The sequence below is a fragment of the Phytophthora ramorum genome (genome assembly GCF_020800215.1).
Source record: "Phytophthora ramorum isolate Pr-102 chromosome Unknown Phyram_PR-102_s0019, whole genome shotgun sequence".
Taxonomy (NCBI): Eukaryota; Oomycota; class Peronosporomycetes; order Peronosporales; family Peronosporaceae; genus Phytophthora; species Phytophthora ramorum.
The window spans coordinates 547,932-562,500 of record NW_027150665.1 but is presented as its reverse complement, the minus strand read 5'-3'; the positions used below and the strand labels follow the sequence as shown (position 1 = coordinate 562,500).

The 14,569-nt window shown below is 58.4% G+C and overlaps 6 protein-coding genes across 6 annotated transcripts; 3 read left to right on the top strand and 3 right to left on the bottom strand.

Annotated features, from left to right (window-relative positions):
* Positions 1 to 116: 116 nt before the first annotated feature.
* Positions 117 to 2,663, bottom strand: KRP23_13881 (uncharacterized protein; the record flags this gene model as incomplete). Its single annotated transcript, XM_067884648.1, has 1 exon — positions 117 to 2,663. One exon carries the CDS (start codon positions 2,661 to 2,663, stop codon positions 117 to 119), a length of 2,547 nt encoding a protein of 848 aa, XP_067738037.1.
* A 2,391-nt stretch (positions 2,664 to 5,054) lies between these two features.
* Positions 5,055 to 5,933, top strand: KRP23_13880 (uncharacterized protein; the record flags this gene model as incomplete). The annotated part of the gene is made up of 2 exons (XM_067884647.1): positions 5,055 to 5,408; positions 5,490 to 5,933. The coding sequence occupies 2 exons, from the start codon at positions 5,055 to 5,057 to the stop codon at positions 5,931 to 5,933; spliced, it is 798 nt and encodes a 265-aa protein (XP_067738036.1).
* Positions 5,934 to 6,148: 215 nt separating this feature from the next.
* On the top strand, positions 6,149 to 8,839 carry KRP23_13879 (Bifunctional aspartokinase/homoserine dehydrogenase 2, chloroplastic; the record flags this gene model as incomplete). Its single annotated transcript, XM_067884646.1, has 1 exon — positions 6,149 to 8,839. The coding sequence occupies one exon, from the start codon at positions 6,149 to 6,151 to the stop codon at positions 8,837 to 8,839; it is 2,691 nt and encodes an 896-aa protein (XP_067738035.1).
* A 160-nt stretch (positions 8,840 to 8,999) lies between these two features.
* Positions 9,000 to 9,749, bottom strand: KRP23_13878 (uncharacterized protein; the record flags this gene model as incomplete). Its single annotated transcript, XM_067884645.1, has 1 exon — positions 9,000 to 9,749. The coding sequence occupies one exon, from the start codon at positions 9,747 to 9,749 to the stop codon at positions 9,000 to 9,002; it is 750 nt and encodes a 249-aa protein (XP_067738034.1).
* A 658-nt stretch (positions 9,750 to 10,407) lies between these two features.
* Positions 10,408 to 12,811, top strand: KRP23_13877 (Poly [ADP-ribose] polymerase 2; the record flags this gene model as incomplete). Its single annotated transcript, XM_067884643.1, has 4 exons — positions 10,408 to 10,869; positions 10,941 to 11,681; positions 11,767 to 12,210; positions 12,317 to 12,811. The coding sequence occupies 4 exons, from the start codon at positions 10,408 to 10,410 to the stop codon at positions 12,809 to 12,811; spliced, it is 2,142 nt and encodes a 713-aa protein (XP_067738033.1).
* Positions 12,812 to 13,110: 299 nt separating this feature from the next.
* KRP23_13876 (CAAX prenyl protease 1-like protein) lies at positions 13,111 to 14,559 on the bottom strand (the record flags this gene model as incomplete). The annotated part of the gene is made up of 1 exon (XM_067884642.1): positions 13,111 to 14,559. One exon carries the CDS (start codon positions 14,557 to 14,559, stop codon positions 13,111 to 13,113), a length of 1,449 nt encoding a protein of 482 aa, XP_067738032.1.
* Between the last annotated feature and the right edge of the window lie 10 nt (positions 14,560 to 14,569).

The window sequence follows — 14,569 nt, the reverse complement described above, 5'->3', positions numbered from 1 at the left end:
GATATTCTACGACCACCGAAAGGCCACTTCTCGGTTGATATTGACTGGAAGGTTCGAATAATATTGGTTGCACTGTTTTGACATGATGCACATGCCGTACTATCCTATCTATTTCATCAGGCTAGTACTGCCGCTGCGCGAGGGCTTTCGGCGGAGGCAGGGGAGGGGGCGTCCTCTCTGTTCTTGACGGAGAAAACGGGGGTGGGTACGCGCTGGTGCAGCGACACCTGCTGCGCGTAGGCAAAATACGTCTTCACGTGGGTTTTGTACTCGGTGACAGAGCGCTGGACGATGGACCAGGGCACAGCATCCACCCAGGATGGCTGCACCCGCATGCGGGACCGGCGCTTGGTTGTCTGCGTGAAACGCGTGACGATCTGCTGCAGCGGAGTGTCGAAGGCGTCCCAACTAGCGGCACCGCCGCTGCGCACGAGTCCTGGGATCTCAAACAGTCGAGACGCCTCCGAACCCATGAGCGCTTCATCGGACTGGGCGCTCAACACCAGGCGGTTGCCTGGGTATGTCAAGTATAGCAGGATGTGGTAGTAGCAGTAGCGCACGTCGCGGTTCCAGTGCAGGAATAGCCGCTTGAGGTGCGTCGAAAACACATCGGTGAGCTGCAGCTGCAGCGTCACCGACAGACGCATAAAGTTCTTGAGCAGGAAAAGCTCAGTCGCCTTCAAGATCTCGAAGTGCTCCGAGTCGAGTAGGCATGAAAACACATAGCGCATCGTCTCGACGTCGGCGCACAGGTGCTCCTGCTGCGGTTGACTGTGTGGATTTGTGGTATCCATGGTCGAGAGCGCGAGGAAGTCCGGAGCAGCAGGTTCGTTCAGGAAAAACGTCGGGAACTCTAGCAACAGTTTTTCCAGGTACTGCAGACACAGGACGACGTGGTGCGGCAGCATGTAGTTGGTGGAGCGTAGGATAGCCATCAAATACTCGTGGACAAAGCCTGCGTTCTCGTGCATCATCGACGTAACTTGGACCGCAAAATAGGCGGTCGGCGTATTGACTTCCTCTAAAGCGCCATCCAGTAGTGAAAAGGAATCGCGGAAGGGTTGAGACTCTTTACTGGTGGATGAAGCGGTTTCACTGCCAAGCTGCTCCTCAGCAGCGTCTTGCCACTTTGGTTCGCGCTGCTGAAGCTCTGTCTGGAATATACTCTTGGTGATCTCCAGCGTTGCGTCCTTGAGCACGTCTGCGCCAGGGATGTTCTTCCAGTCGGTACGCCCCAGCACCTGCTGACCCGTCATTTGGTCAAAGACCTGAGCGAGCACCAACATGCATCCATCCGTATCACTCATTAGCTGGTTAAGCATCAGGGCGTAAGGAGCCCATCGATCATCGCGGTTCACGGTCGTCAGCAGGTTCTGGCACTGCGGGTACATGCCGTGATGCCAGTTGTATGGTGTGAGTCGGAGCTTGTCGTCGAATACAGACCTACCGCGACCGCGCGAGTTCATAAGCGACAGCGAGACGGATCGAGAGCTGTGGAACAACATCGAGATATTCGGCAGCAGGTTGCTCAGATTGTCGAGCATGTGGCTGCGCAGTCGTGGTACACGCATGTAGCTCGTGGCCACAATTGCCGCAAGCAGCTCTTGGTGCGGGTCGAGCGAGTTGAATTCCGTGTTGCTTCCACTGGAGTCAACAGGCCCGTGCACCGTCTCGAAAGCATATTGCAGCGTCGACTGGTGCAGCTCCAAGAAGTGATGCACGGAGTCGCAGAGACGAACGTTGCGGTCTTGTCCTGCTCGCTTGCTCCTTCTCGATTGACGAGCCGGTTTCGATGGCAACGACCCGCGGTTACCGCTCGTAGTCGCCGAGACGCGCGACCGACGCGAGTTTCGGGACAGTCGCCGCGAAATTCGGCCAATGCCGCCCCTCGCTTCCTCCGTGGGCTTGTGGTTCTTGCATCCGCCGTGCCCGACTGCCACCAAAAGTGCGTCGAACTCCTGTCTCCTGATCACCAGGGCCAAAAGCATCAACACCGATTGTTCCAGGTGGCGCCGCTTCTCGTTCGCCGCGGCAACTGCAATGTCTCTCGAGTGCGCCATCGTGTGCCGCATCGTTGGCTCCGGAGCAGCTCCGTCCGCCAGCGCGTCCAGAATCTGCATGCAGCACTGCCACAGCTGCAGCATGGCCTTGGCCGCCATCTCGAGCGGCACGGGCTTGGCCGACCGTCGTCCGATGGAGCTGGCGAAGCCGTCGGACTCGTCTTCCGTTAGGATGATCGCCAGTTTGTCCAGCGTCTTGGTGCTGAAGTCTCCTCTCCACCGCAGTGTGGTCCTGGAGCTGGAGAGCGGAGGTTCGTGTCCCTTGTGACTCACGCGCTGCTGCTCGCCGTTCAACAACGCTGTCGTCTGCTCGGAGAGCGCCCGCAGCTGCCGGAACAAAGCGGGCGGCATCATGATGGTGTGCGGGATGCCGTCGCTGTCGCACTTGAGCGTGAACACGCGCGCGGCCGAGACACCTCCGCTGCTGCGAAAGACGCCGCTGCTGCGCGAGGAGGACGAGGACGTGGAGCGCGTGGACGAGCTGGTAGTGGTGGACGTCAAGGAGCCCCGCGGGCGCTTGGCGGACGCGTCGTCCTCCTTCTGGTGACGGTGGAATGGCCGCAGCAGCCGCGCCACCGCGCGCGAGACTCGACCGTGCGTCATAATTGCTATCGGCCAGGAATGGCGGTGTTGTCTACTATGCTCGTGCTGGGGCGAACCTGGGGCCAATTGCGCAGATTCGGGACTGAGCGTGTGTCGGGTACATGTGCAAAAGACGGTTACGAGAGAGTGGGACTTCAGTTCACTTCAAGCGAGCCCTAGACGCGGCACATCGCGTCTACACTTGGTTGTTGTATGCGGTCCAACTGCTAAAACGATCAGACGAGCCCCGCCTTCGCACAAGGACGGCAAGATGACGGCCGTTTGGTTGTCGACGAGAATAGCCCTCGGCTCGCGTTGCGTCGCACTGCGCTGCGATCGCCGCGCTTTGCTTCGGGCCGTCACGGGTCAATCTCCTCCGTTCACTTGTCCTGCCGCGGAAACACGTGGGCGCCGCGTTTCAGAGCTCGACGAGAGAGTCGGGGAAGGTGCCCCAGCTTGCCGCGTTGAGTCAGGCCATTCGCATTAGACACGGTGTTCCTGCAAGTCACCAGCGTAAGGATCGGGCCAACGCACTTCCCGCCTTCTGCTCTTGGTACTGCAGTGAGGTTGAATCTCGCCGCCGGGCAGCTCAGCAACACCGAGCTCGCATAGAGCAGCCTAGCTGATACAAACTACTACATTGTAGTACATATATCCGGTAATATCGTCAATTGCCTGGATGAGGTGGCAAAGCTGGATTGAGATGGTCGTGAGCGGGTTCATTTGTTCATTGTGGCGCAAACGGCAAAGCTGAAGATCTGTGTGTGTCCCAGACTTGATTGTGCTCGGCTTTTGGTGAAGCGAGGCACGTTTGCTGTCCGAAAGTGCAGCAAAAAATCCGATCCCAGAGGATACATGTGAGATACGAGTACATATCCGAACGCGTATATCAAGTTCTCCCGCTACCTTGGTGGGGCAATGGGTACGGTCTCGATTTCCACTGGCAATTGCTAGCTGTGCATCCCATTGCAGGCCGAATTTTGGCCGAGATGAGGATCGCAGCTTGACCACCCACCAGTTGAACCGGAAACGGGGTTGTGCCCTCAACCCTTGGGCATGTCCAGAACGGGCTGTTTCGCCAACTGCGACTTGCAGCCATCTGCAGCCAGCAAGCTCCGGACCACGCCAAGTGTGACTGCATCGCGGGCAAGTCTCATTTACCTTCTGAGAAGAAAAAACTGAAGCGATCGACTGGTCGAGCGACCTGATATCCGGTGACAACGACGAAGAGGCGCGCCATTTCACAGTTCGCAACGACAGCACTAATGTCGACGGCAGACTTGTCGGCGCTGCAGAACTTGACACATTATTCTCAGCGAGAGTGTAACGCGTTGGTGTTAATATGAATGATCCGCGAGCTCCATCAAGGTTGAAGCGTCGAGATATCGTCCGCGCCGTGACCACGCAATACAACAGTCTGCTCCCAATTCATCGACATTCCTCCAACTCTCCAATTGCAGTCAATATGTCTCCGTCGATAATCGCTAGCTTCCAGTGCATGAGTTTGGGGCCTGCGTGAAATACGCTGACCCCGTTTCGATCAGTTTTTTTTATCATAGCTGAACTTTTCTCGGAGACTTGTGCCCGATCAACGATAACACGAACCGTGACACGCTGGGGGGCACGGATGATAGCTTCGGTCAGTTCAGGATGCGGTCAAGATAAACATAGCGATATCTACTGAGGTCTCTGCGCCGTCGAACAAATCGATGAGCTTCTGAGGTGCAGCTTGGTCGCGAGAAAACCAGTAGTCTACAGCTGTAGTTTGTAGTATGTTTCCTGCTCCATGCAGCCAAATACTCTACGGTCGACCCCCATAATCCCTGCGATGTCCTTGAGCGATTGGGTTTGTGCGATGCTTAAGACTCGTTTCAGCATTTCCACCACGAAACGCATGGGGTCCACCGACAGGGTTTACCTGACTTGGACTCGTCTTGGCTGGGCTGGGAGTGGACGATGGCGTCGATCGTGGTGCGGGCGTGTCCCGTGCTTAGATGCAGCTGGGTAATTCTCTCCCCTTTCTGGTATCGCTTGTGAAGCTGGGACTTCTCTGATGGGGTTAGTCGCGGACGGCGTTTCTTGGGCAGCGTACTTCGAGTTCTGTAGGCATTCGATATGACGCGCCGTGGTGCAGTGTACTCCCGAATGGTGGCGAGAGCGGCGTTTTCCGCTACACCCCGGCCTGGCCGAGGGGACGTTGGCACGCTTGCGAGCGCGGCAACGTACTGGGGGTGAGGACGAGATGATACCGGCAGTCTTGGGGTTTGGCTTTCCGAGCCAAACAAACAGCAGCAAATATTTTATCCACCGTCCTCTCGCCGCCTAGCCCTGATAAGTCTTTTCATCCAATGATGCTGTAGATAGACACAGTACCGGGGGGGCCATGTAGTGACCGGTTTCCAGGCTTTCAACATGGCGGCGGTGGGCGCTGTGGTGGACGCTGTCTTCGGCTCGTACGACGTCAAGAACGCCAAGCAGTGGCGAGACGAGGACTTGTTGCACCGCGATCAAGAGAAGCAGTGGCGTGAGGACTCTATCCAGCGCGAGTACGAGTGGCGGCGCGCCGACTTGGAGCGTGAGCGGCGCGTGGTGAAGCTCGAGAACGAGAAGCGCATCATCGACGCGCGCCATCGGCAGCTTGTAACCGTCTCGCAGATGTCGGCACTGCTGGCTGGCTTCACCATGTCCACGATCGTGGAGGTGCAGATCGCGGACGCCACGAGTCAGCCAGTGATGGTGGCGTACGGCGCCGTGTGCTGTCTAGAGGTGGGGGACGACATGTGACGAGGCATTGTGCGTCTCAATCGCTACATGTATTGCAGACACTGACGTTGGTTGTTGCTGCAGTTTATTGTCATGTTGATGTGCATGTTGACGTGCACGGCGCTGCTGCTGGCACTCACGCGGTTCGTGACGCACACGCTGGAGGGCGAGGTGCACGCGCTGTCGTCCTTGGAGCTGGACGTGGTCTCGCCCTTCTACGGCTGGTGGCTACGCAAGTGCGAGCGCGAGTGGATCATGGCCTACCGCCTCTTCCGGACGGGGCTCTCCTTGTTCCTGGCGCAGGTGGTGCTGCTCGGCTGGGCCGTCTTCGGCGAGTGGGTGGCCGCCGCCTCCTGCATGACGGTGCTGTGTGTGTTGGGGCTCGCCTACTTGGAGCTACGCATCGCCAGCCGATGGAGATACCTCATTCGGTTCCCGGAGACACAAGTGCCCGGATCGCCCACATCAAGGCGGCCGACTGACGCGTCGCCTCCTCCACCAGCGCCACCACATCCTCTAACTCCATAAACATAATCGCCACACGTATCTCGCCATCGAGGCATCCTTGCGTTGAAGCCTGCATACATGTAAATGACGAGCAAGCAAGCGCTGCCGCTCGCCTCTCCGCTTTTTCTTGTGGCCCTCCGTATTTGCGCAAACGTCACGGTGGCCCGGTCACGCACTCGTACGTGGCCTCCTCCCATTCATTTCGTGAAAAGCTCGGCAGGTGACAACTGAGCGCAATGGCAGACAAGTTCGTGGTGCACAAGTTCGGCGGCACGTCCGTGGGCAGCGCCGACTGCTTCGCCAAGGTGGCGGACATCGTGTCGGCGGTGGAGGCCCCGCGCGTGGCCGTCGTGGTCTCGGCCATCGGCGGCAAGCCCAAGGTCACGGACCTGCTCATCTCACTGCTGGAGCTGGCCAAGCAGCGCCGCACCGCCGAGTGCGACGACATCCTGGCCACGCTGCGCAAGAAACACCACGACGTAGTGAGCACGCTGCTGCCTGCCGAGGTGGCCGCGCCCATCGAGAAGGCCATCGAGAGCGACCTGCAGTCCGTCTCGGAGCTGCTGCGCTCCATCTCCATCATGCAGGCCTACAACGAGAACGTGGTGGAGTTTATCTCGGGCCACGGTGAGATCTGGTCCGCCAAGATCCTCACGGCCGTGCTGAGCCAGCGCGTGCAGCAGGACGGCAAGAAGCATCGCTTCCGCTTCGTGGACGCCAGAGATTTCCTGACGGTCGAGCCCGACAACGAGCACGGGCCGGTGGTGCAGTACGATCTGTCCACACAGAAGATGCAGGATATCCTCAAGAGCGGCGAGGGCGAAGACGAACTCACGCACCTCGTCGTCACGGGATTCATCTGTAGCACGGCGGAGGGCGTCATGACCACGCTCAAGCGCGACGGTAGTGACTTCACGGCCTCCATCTGCGGCCGTGTGCTTCACGCCAGCAGCGTGACGATCTGGACGGATGTGAGCGGCGTGCTGAGTGCTGACCCGCGCCGTGTGCCGGAGTCTCAGATCTTGCCGGAGATCTCGTACCAAGAAGCCATGGAGCTCGCCTACTTCGGTGCTAAGGTCATTCACCCGAAGACCATGGCGCCGGCTATTGCTGAGGACATTCCAATCTACATCCGGAATACGTTTGTGCCGGAACATCCGGGCACGAAGATCTCGCACCGCAACAAGGTGGAGCTCAAGCGCACCATGTCGAACGGCGCCCCCACTGCGCGCAACATTGTGAGCGGCTTCTCCACTGTCGACGACCTGGCGCTATTTAACATTGAAGGCAGCGGCATGGTGGGCGTGCACGGCACGTCTTCGCGTCTATTCAGCGCGCTGGACCGCGTCAAGGTGAACGTCGTACTGATTGCCCAGGCCAGTTCGGAGCACTCGATCTGTTTTGCTGTGCCCATGGACTGCGCCGAGGTAGCCAAGGACGTCATTAACGAGACATTCTTCAAGGAGATCCACGTCGGACACATTGACAAGGCCGAGTACATCGCGCCGATCAGTATCATTGCCGCTGTGGGTGACCAGATGAACCAAACCCCAGGGGTCTGCGCTCGCTTCTTCGGCGCGTTGGGCCGGGCGAAGATCAACGTGCTCGCCATCTCGCAAGGATCGTCGGAGCGCAACATTTCTGCTGTGGTGCGATACGAGGACTCGGCTGCCGCTCTGCGTGCCGTGCACTCGTCGTTTTTCCTTTCAGACCAGACCCTCTCCATCGGTCTGATTGGCCTTGAGTTCGAGGAAGACGAGACCAACAGCACTGGCGTGGCTCTGCTGAAGCAGTACCACCAGCAGCGTGATTTTCTGAAGCAGCGTTTCAACGTGGACATCCGTGTGCGTGCTATCGGTACGCACATTTCATCAAAGATGTTGCTGGACTTCGAGGGCGATGTTACGGAGGAGGCGTTGGCCACCCGCAAGGACGAGTTCGTGCCGTTCGACCGGGACCAGTTCCTGAACCACGTTTGCGCCGACCACCTGCCGCACTGGCTGATCATTGATGTCTCTAACAGCTCGCACCACGTGAAGGATCTGTACCCGCAGTGGTTGGCCCGCAAGGTGCACGTTATGACGTCCAACATCAACGTGTCATCGGCCACGACCGAGCAGCACCACGCTATGCAGGAGCTGGCGGTTCACAACGAGCTCACGTACGACCCGGAGGCAACCCTGGCCATCGGTGTGCCCATTTTCAACACGATTCAGAACTTCATCCAGACCGGTGACGACATTCAGCGGGTAGAGTACTCGGGTAGCCGCTTTCTGCATGCCATGTTCGACGCGGTGTTTGCACTTCCCGAGCCGGCCAAGGCTGACCTCGGTGCTATCATGAAGGACCTCATGACGGAGTACAAGAACGAGTTTAGCGTGCGCGACATTGTGGACGACGTCATGGGCGTGCGTAGTGCCAAGAAGGCCATCATGATTGCTCGCGAAATGGGCTTCGACATCGATATGAAGGACGCCAACATCAAGAGCCCATGGGAGGCGAGCGCCACGGTGGCGGGCAGCCAGGACGAGGTGGGCGCCTGGAGCTACGACTACCTGCTGGGGCACCTTATGAAGGCTAGCGCACCGCTGAAGGAGCAGATCGCGAAGGCGGCGGTCGACCCGAATCAGGATCTGCACCTGCGCCAGATGACCTACATCGACGCTACCACGGGCAAGATCTCTGTGCGGGTGGAGGCCCTGCCGTCGACGCACTCGTTTGCGTCGCTCAAGGGCCGCCAAGGTGGCTTTGCCTTTTACACGCTGCGGCATTCGCTGCACCCCGTCGTGGTCACGGGCCCCATCGCAGACTGCTCGATCACGGCGGGCTCGCTCTTTGGCAGCACGCTGTTCCTGGCACGGAATTGCGGTGCGCGCGCTCACAACTGCGGCCACAAGCCGTGTAAGCCTTCCCTAAACAAGAATTGAGCGAGAGCTGGCCAGAACCTCAAACCGTAATGCACACAGGCGTCAGTAGATATAGAGAACTCATAAACGACAACAAGTGCCATATTGTTTGCTTTCAATTGCCGCCGCCAAGTTCCCTATCACACAGCGAAGAAACACTTGATAAATACTGGTCCTTCAGCTACGGCAGCGGCACACTCATATGTCTGCTGCTCTTGCTCGAGGGCTTGACCAGGTATCGCCACCTACTAGCGATTCGCAGGTTGTAGTACAGCAGACCGCAGCAGCACATCACCGACATAACAATAGCTGCAATCGTGGAGGCGACGAACACGATCCAGCTCACGAGTGCGATGGCCACCAGAAAGAACGACGCACCCGTCCGGAACAGTTGGTACGCCAGCAGCCACTCGTGTTCGCACTTGCCGACCCACCAGTCCGTGAAGGGCGAGACAATGTCCAGCTCGGCGTCCGAGAGTCTGCGCACTTCCCCGTCCAGCGTGTGGGTCACGAACCTCGTGAGCGCCAGCAGCAGCAACATGCACGTCAAGGTGCACAGCAGCATGCACAGGAATTCGAGGCAGCCCACGGTGCCGTAGACAACAAGCAGCTGCTGGTTCGTGTTCGACTGCAGCGACTTGATCTCCTGGATGAACATGAGGGAGAAGAAGGCCAGCATGGCTGACAGCTGCGCCACGACCTGCAGTTCCTGGAGGCGAGCGTCAATCAGCCGCTTCTCCGACTCGAGCTTCGCTAGGCGCCGCTCGCGCTCCAAGTCGGCGCGCCGCCACTCAGTCTCGCGGCGGATAGAGTCCTCACGCCACTGCTTCTCCTGATCGCGGTGCAGCAGGTCCTCGTCTCGCCACTGCTTGGCGTTCTTGACGTCGTACGAGCCGAAGACGGCGTCCACCACGGCGCCCACCGCCGCCATGTTGAAAGCCTGGAAACCGGTCACTACATGGCCCCCCCGGTACTGTGTCTGTCTACAGCATCATTGGATGAAAAGACTGGCCAATCGCAGACACGGTGCTGTAATCAGACTTGCCTTCAACTTGGTGACGACCATCCCAAAGGCAACCTTGCTTTTTGCTGGCAGTGGCCGTCTCGACACGTACTGCCACGCATATTGTCAACCCACTTCGGTGCGGCTTGAGGCCTCGAACTCATTTTCTATTTTGCCGGACCTTTCCTCCTCGCTCGCGATGGATCCAGTGTATCATCTCGCGTCCTCTCGCCTTTCAAGTGATTGATTGCCGTTCGGCCATGCAAATGCAAACACTTCCTACTGCTGTTTGCCTTCATGTTTGCCTTCACGGCTCGAGCGACCGCCAACTGCAGCTCTCGAAAGTGGCGGCCCATCTTTTCTCTGTTTCCGTCGCTTCACGACTCGAACCACGAGAGACGAGAACACTGACAAAACCGGTAACCAGTATCAGGCGACGTGTATGTGTGGCGGCATACAAACGCCAAGTGAAACAAGCATCGACACCCGGGCCTGACCCAGACCCGCGTCCGAGAGAAGGGAGCAAGAGCTGCGGCCCCAGTTCAGTTCCGCGCTCGAGCCTCACAAGCGACCGATCGAGATCCTGATGGCCAAGAAGCGCCGCGCATCCGCTTCCTCCGTCAAAACGGCGTCGCCCGCCGCCGTCGCCATGAGCTCCTCGCCCTTCCCGTACCCGTCGCCCAGCAGAGGGCGCCGCTTCAACCTGCCGCGCGTGCACACGCCGCGCTCGGGCGTGGCCGCCAGCACGCGCTCACAACTGAATGTGTCGCAGCTGCCGGTGCTGTCGCCGCCGCTCAAGAAGCGCGTGACGTCGCGCCGCGTCGCCAAAGCCGTCATGCTGCAGCTGCCGGACATCGACGAGGAAGAAGACGCCGAGAATGATGGTGGCAAGACCAACTGTTGCGAGCACGGCAGCGAGACGGAGACGGAGGACGACGAAGAGAAGCTGCAGCTCATCCGACCCGACCCGTACCTGCCAGAGGCCTATCAGCGCCGAGCGACCGTGTTGAAGCACGGAGGGAGCTTCTACGACGCCATGCTTACGAGAGTGAGGACGATACGGTAGAGGTAGAGGTTGAATTGAATAAGAGACTTATAGTTGTGCGTTGTTGACTGTAGGCGCGCGTCCACAACAACCACAGCGAGTTCATTGCGGTACAGGCGCTGGAATTCGACAAGCAGTTCTACATCTGGACCCGCGCGGGACGCGTCGGATGCGCCGGCAAGACGACGCTCACGGGCCCGTTCCCGAGCCTGGAGAAGGTCACGCTCGAGTTCTGCACGTTGTTTGCGTCCAATACCAATTGCGAATGGGAGGAACGCCATGCGCTGCGATACCAGGAAGGCAGCTACACGTGGATTGAGCTAGATTATTCGACTGGAACGCCGTACTCGGAGTCGCTTACGAGCGCGTTGGCAGACAATCAGGGCGAGATGGACAACGCAGACAGCTTCAGAGACTTCGACCTGGTGCCCACGTCGCCGCCGCCACTGCCGTCGTTGACTTCGTCCTCCAGTCGCAAACGTCGCCGAGCTGCCATGTGGACGACATACTCCTCCGCTACTGCAACTACCACTACAACGCCGCCGACAAGCGTACGGCGAGGATTGAGCAACCAATTTGACTGGTTGTATGCGAACTCGGATGGCGACACCGCCAGCGGAACTTCTTCCGAGACGGCTACGTGTGCATGTGCCACCACGCCTCCGTCACGTTTACCAACCGAGGTGCAAGACTTCCTGACTCTCGTTGCTGATCATACCGAGCTGTCGTACGCGTACACAGTCACTGACGACTTGCTGGGTGACGCCATCATGAAGCTGCCACTTGGACGGCTGTCCAAGACAACCATCAAGCGGGTACGTAGATACTGATCCCATGCTTGGCTGCGTTCAACAACGGCGCGGACTTAAGTTGTTCTGACCCCTTTGCTGTGTTTTATAGGGGTACGAGACGTTGGAGGAAATCTACGAAGCTCTGCGCAGCCGGCAGGTATCTCGAGCGCGGTTGACGAACCTGAGCAGCCATTTCTACTCGCTTATTCCGCATCACTCGCGTTTGGAAGTTATTGATACAATGGTGAAACTAGGCAAGAAGGTTCAGCTGATGGCCGAAGTTGGTGCTAGTGTGCGCGGAATGGCTCATGAGCCGGTGGCACGGCAGTGTGCGTCGAGAAATTATCTGGATGAGTGTTACGATTTGTTAGAGTGCGAGCTACAGCCTGTGAAGAGCTCGGATCCCGATTTTGCGCTAATTCAGACGTACATCCGCAACTCGAACTGCTGCGGGCGGAAGCAGGACCGGCTGCAGTTGCTGTCCGTCTTCCGTGTCGAGAAGCCCGAGCAGGAGACGCGCTTCGAGTCTTTCCGCAAATTTACCAACCGACGGGTAAGGCGTTGGGAGTTGCTGTGCTGTTTTGCTTTGCTGTTTTGTGTGTTTGTGTATGGACCCAGTGGCGCTAATAGCTACTGTGCGGTTTGCTCCGTTGCCATAGATTCTGTGGCACGGCAGCCACTTGGCAAATTGGTTGGGCATCTTGTCGGAGGGGCTGCGAATTGCGCCGCCCGAGGTGGCGTCGAATGGGCGAACGTTTGGCAAGGGACTTTACTTCACAGACAAGGTGACGAAAGCGCAGGCGTATTGCCACTGCCGACCTACGAACGGCCACAACCAGTGCGTATTCGCTCTGAGTGAAGTAGCTTTGGGCGAGAGCAAGGAGATGTTGAACTCGGACGACAACGCGAAGCAATTCGTACACTCAGGGGCGGGTGGACGCGCCAAGGGGGCCTATTACCACAGTTGCAAGGGCGTTGGGTCGTGCAGACCCGATTCGGCTGGGGAAGTTGTGGACATTCACGGTGCCATTTGGCCCGTAGGCAAACCAGTACAGCCCGAAGAGCGGACGGGGCTGCACCACAGCGAGTATATCATCTACAACTCGAGCCAAACACGGATGCGCTACGTCGTTCTGGCCAGGAGCCCTTACTAACAGCAAGCAAACACCACCCAACGAACGATTGGAGCGTACGGATGCGTGTGCTTAGAAGCTCGGCCGTCGCCTTCTCCTGTGCGTCGGGCACGCAGACAAGGACATTTTGAGCTGCTGTCAGAGAGCACGGCGCCGCTGTGTAGTGCTGTTGCGTTGAAGTAAATACATGATTGTGCGTGTGCAAAGCTGAGGGTACCAAGCAAGAAGAAGGAAGAGTTCCAAGTATCGTGTTGCTTGCCACCATTATAGCAGGGGGGGGGCATCACTAGACAGGCGACTGCAACAGCTTCTCGTCGTTCTTACTGCGACTTCTTGGCACGGGCAGTGATTGCATTCAGACGCTCAACGAGCGGCGGGTGGCTGTAGTGGTAGGCGCTGTACAGCACATCCGGGTTCATGTTGGACAGGTTCTCGATCGCGAGCTTGGTGAGGCCTGACTTGAGAGCAGCATCGTGCCCAAGATCCACCGCGAACGCGTCAGCCTGGAACTCGTTCTTGCGCGTGTTCAGGGTGATCAGGAAGGACAGCACGTGCTCCACCGGCGCCCACATGGTCTGCGAAAAGAGCAGGAAACCGATGATCACAGGCTTGGACGAATCACCAGCGAATCCAAAGCTCGCGAAGAGCTCGGCATCGTTCATGCAGAGACCAAACACGTAGAATGATGCCAGGATGTACGCCTGCTGGATCACAAAGCCCTGCGCCGTGTGCCACAACTTCCAGTGTCCAAGCTCGTGGCCCAGGATGGCGACAATCTCGTCGTGCGTGGCCTGCTCCAGCAGCGTATCAAACAGCACAATGCGCTTGCTCTTGAAAAAGCCGAAAAAGTAAGCGTTACTGTGGCTGGAGCGCTTGGAGCCGTCCGTGACGAAGAGCTTGGTCAACGGGAAGTTAAGACTCGCAGCCAGCGCCTCGATGCGCGTGCGGAGCTCGCCCTCCTCCAGCGGCGTGAACTTGTTGAACAGCGGCATGATGAGCACCGGGTAGAGCGTCATCATGACGACAGAGAAGGCAAACAGGAAGGCCCAGACGTACATGTAGAAGTACTCTCCTCCCCATCGGATGACATAGATCAGGGCCGCCGTCACGGGGAATCCAATCGCGATAAACAGCGCGAAGCTCTTGATCTTATCCATGAAGAACAAGCCTAGCGTCTGCTTATTGAACCCATGACGAGCTTCCACCACGAACGTCGAGTAGAGTCCGAAGGGGATGCCGACGAGCGTGTCTCGCACCGTCGTGAGGGTCAGCAGCATCAAAGCTCTGTAGATCTCATTATCGGCGTCCAGTCCCACAACCACGAGCGCTTTGGCGCTCATCGTCCACATAAAAGGCAGGTAGCCCAGCAGCAACAAGGCCGTGCCTTCGAGCTGGTTGTAGGCTCCGCTTACGAAGCCGAACGTGCTCTTGTCCAGTCCATAGGCGCGGCTCTTGTCGAACTTGGCCTGGGTCGCCGCCAGCAGCGTCGTCTCCGTCTTATCGTCTGATTCCTGTTCTGATTCCTCCTCTTTCTTCGTCTTGACGCTGTAGCTGCCGAGGCCCTCAATCGCCTCCTCCAGCGGCTTGGGGAACCGCTTGTCGTGCAGTTTGCGGTGCTGGCGGACGTCCAGATACGTCTCGAACAGGAAGACAACCGTCATGAACACCAGCGCGCCCAGGAAGTACGGGACGGGGCTGGCACTGGGCCTCCAGCCAGCCTCCGTGAAGTACGGGGCCTGCCACCACGAGAGCGTCGAGTCCCCCGCCATCCTTCTGACG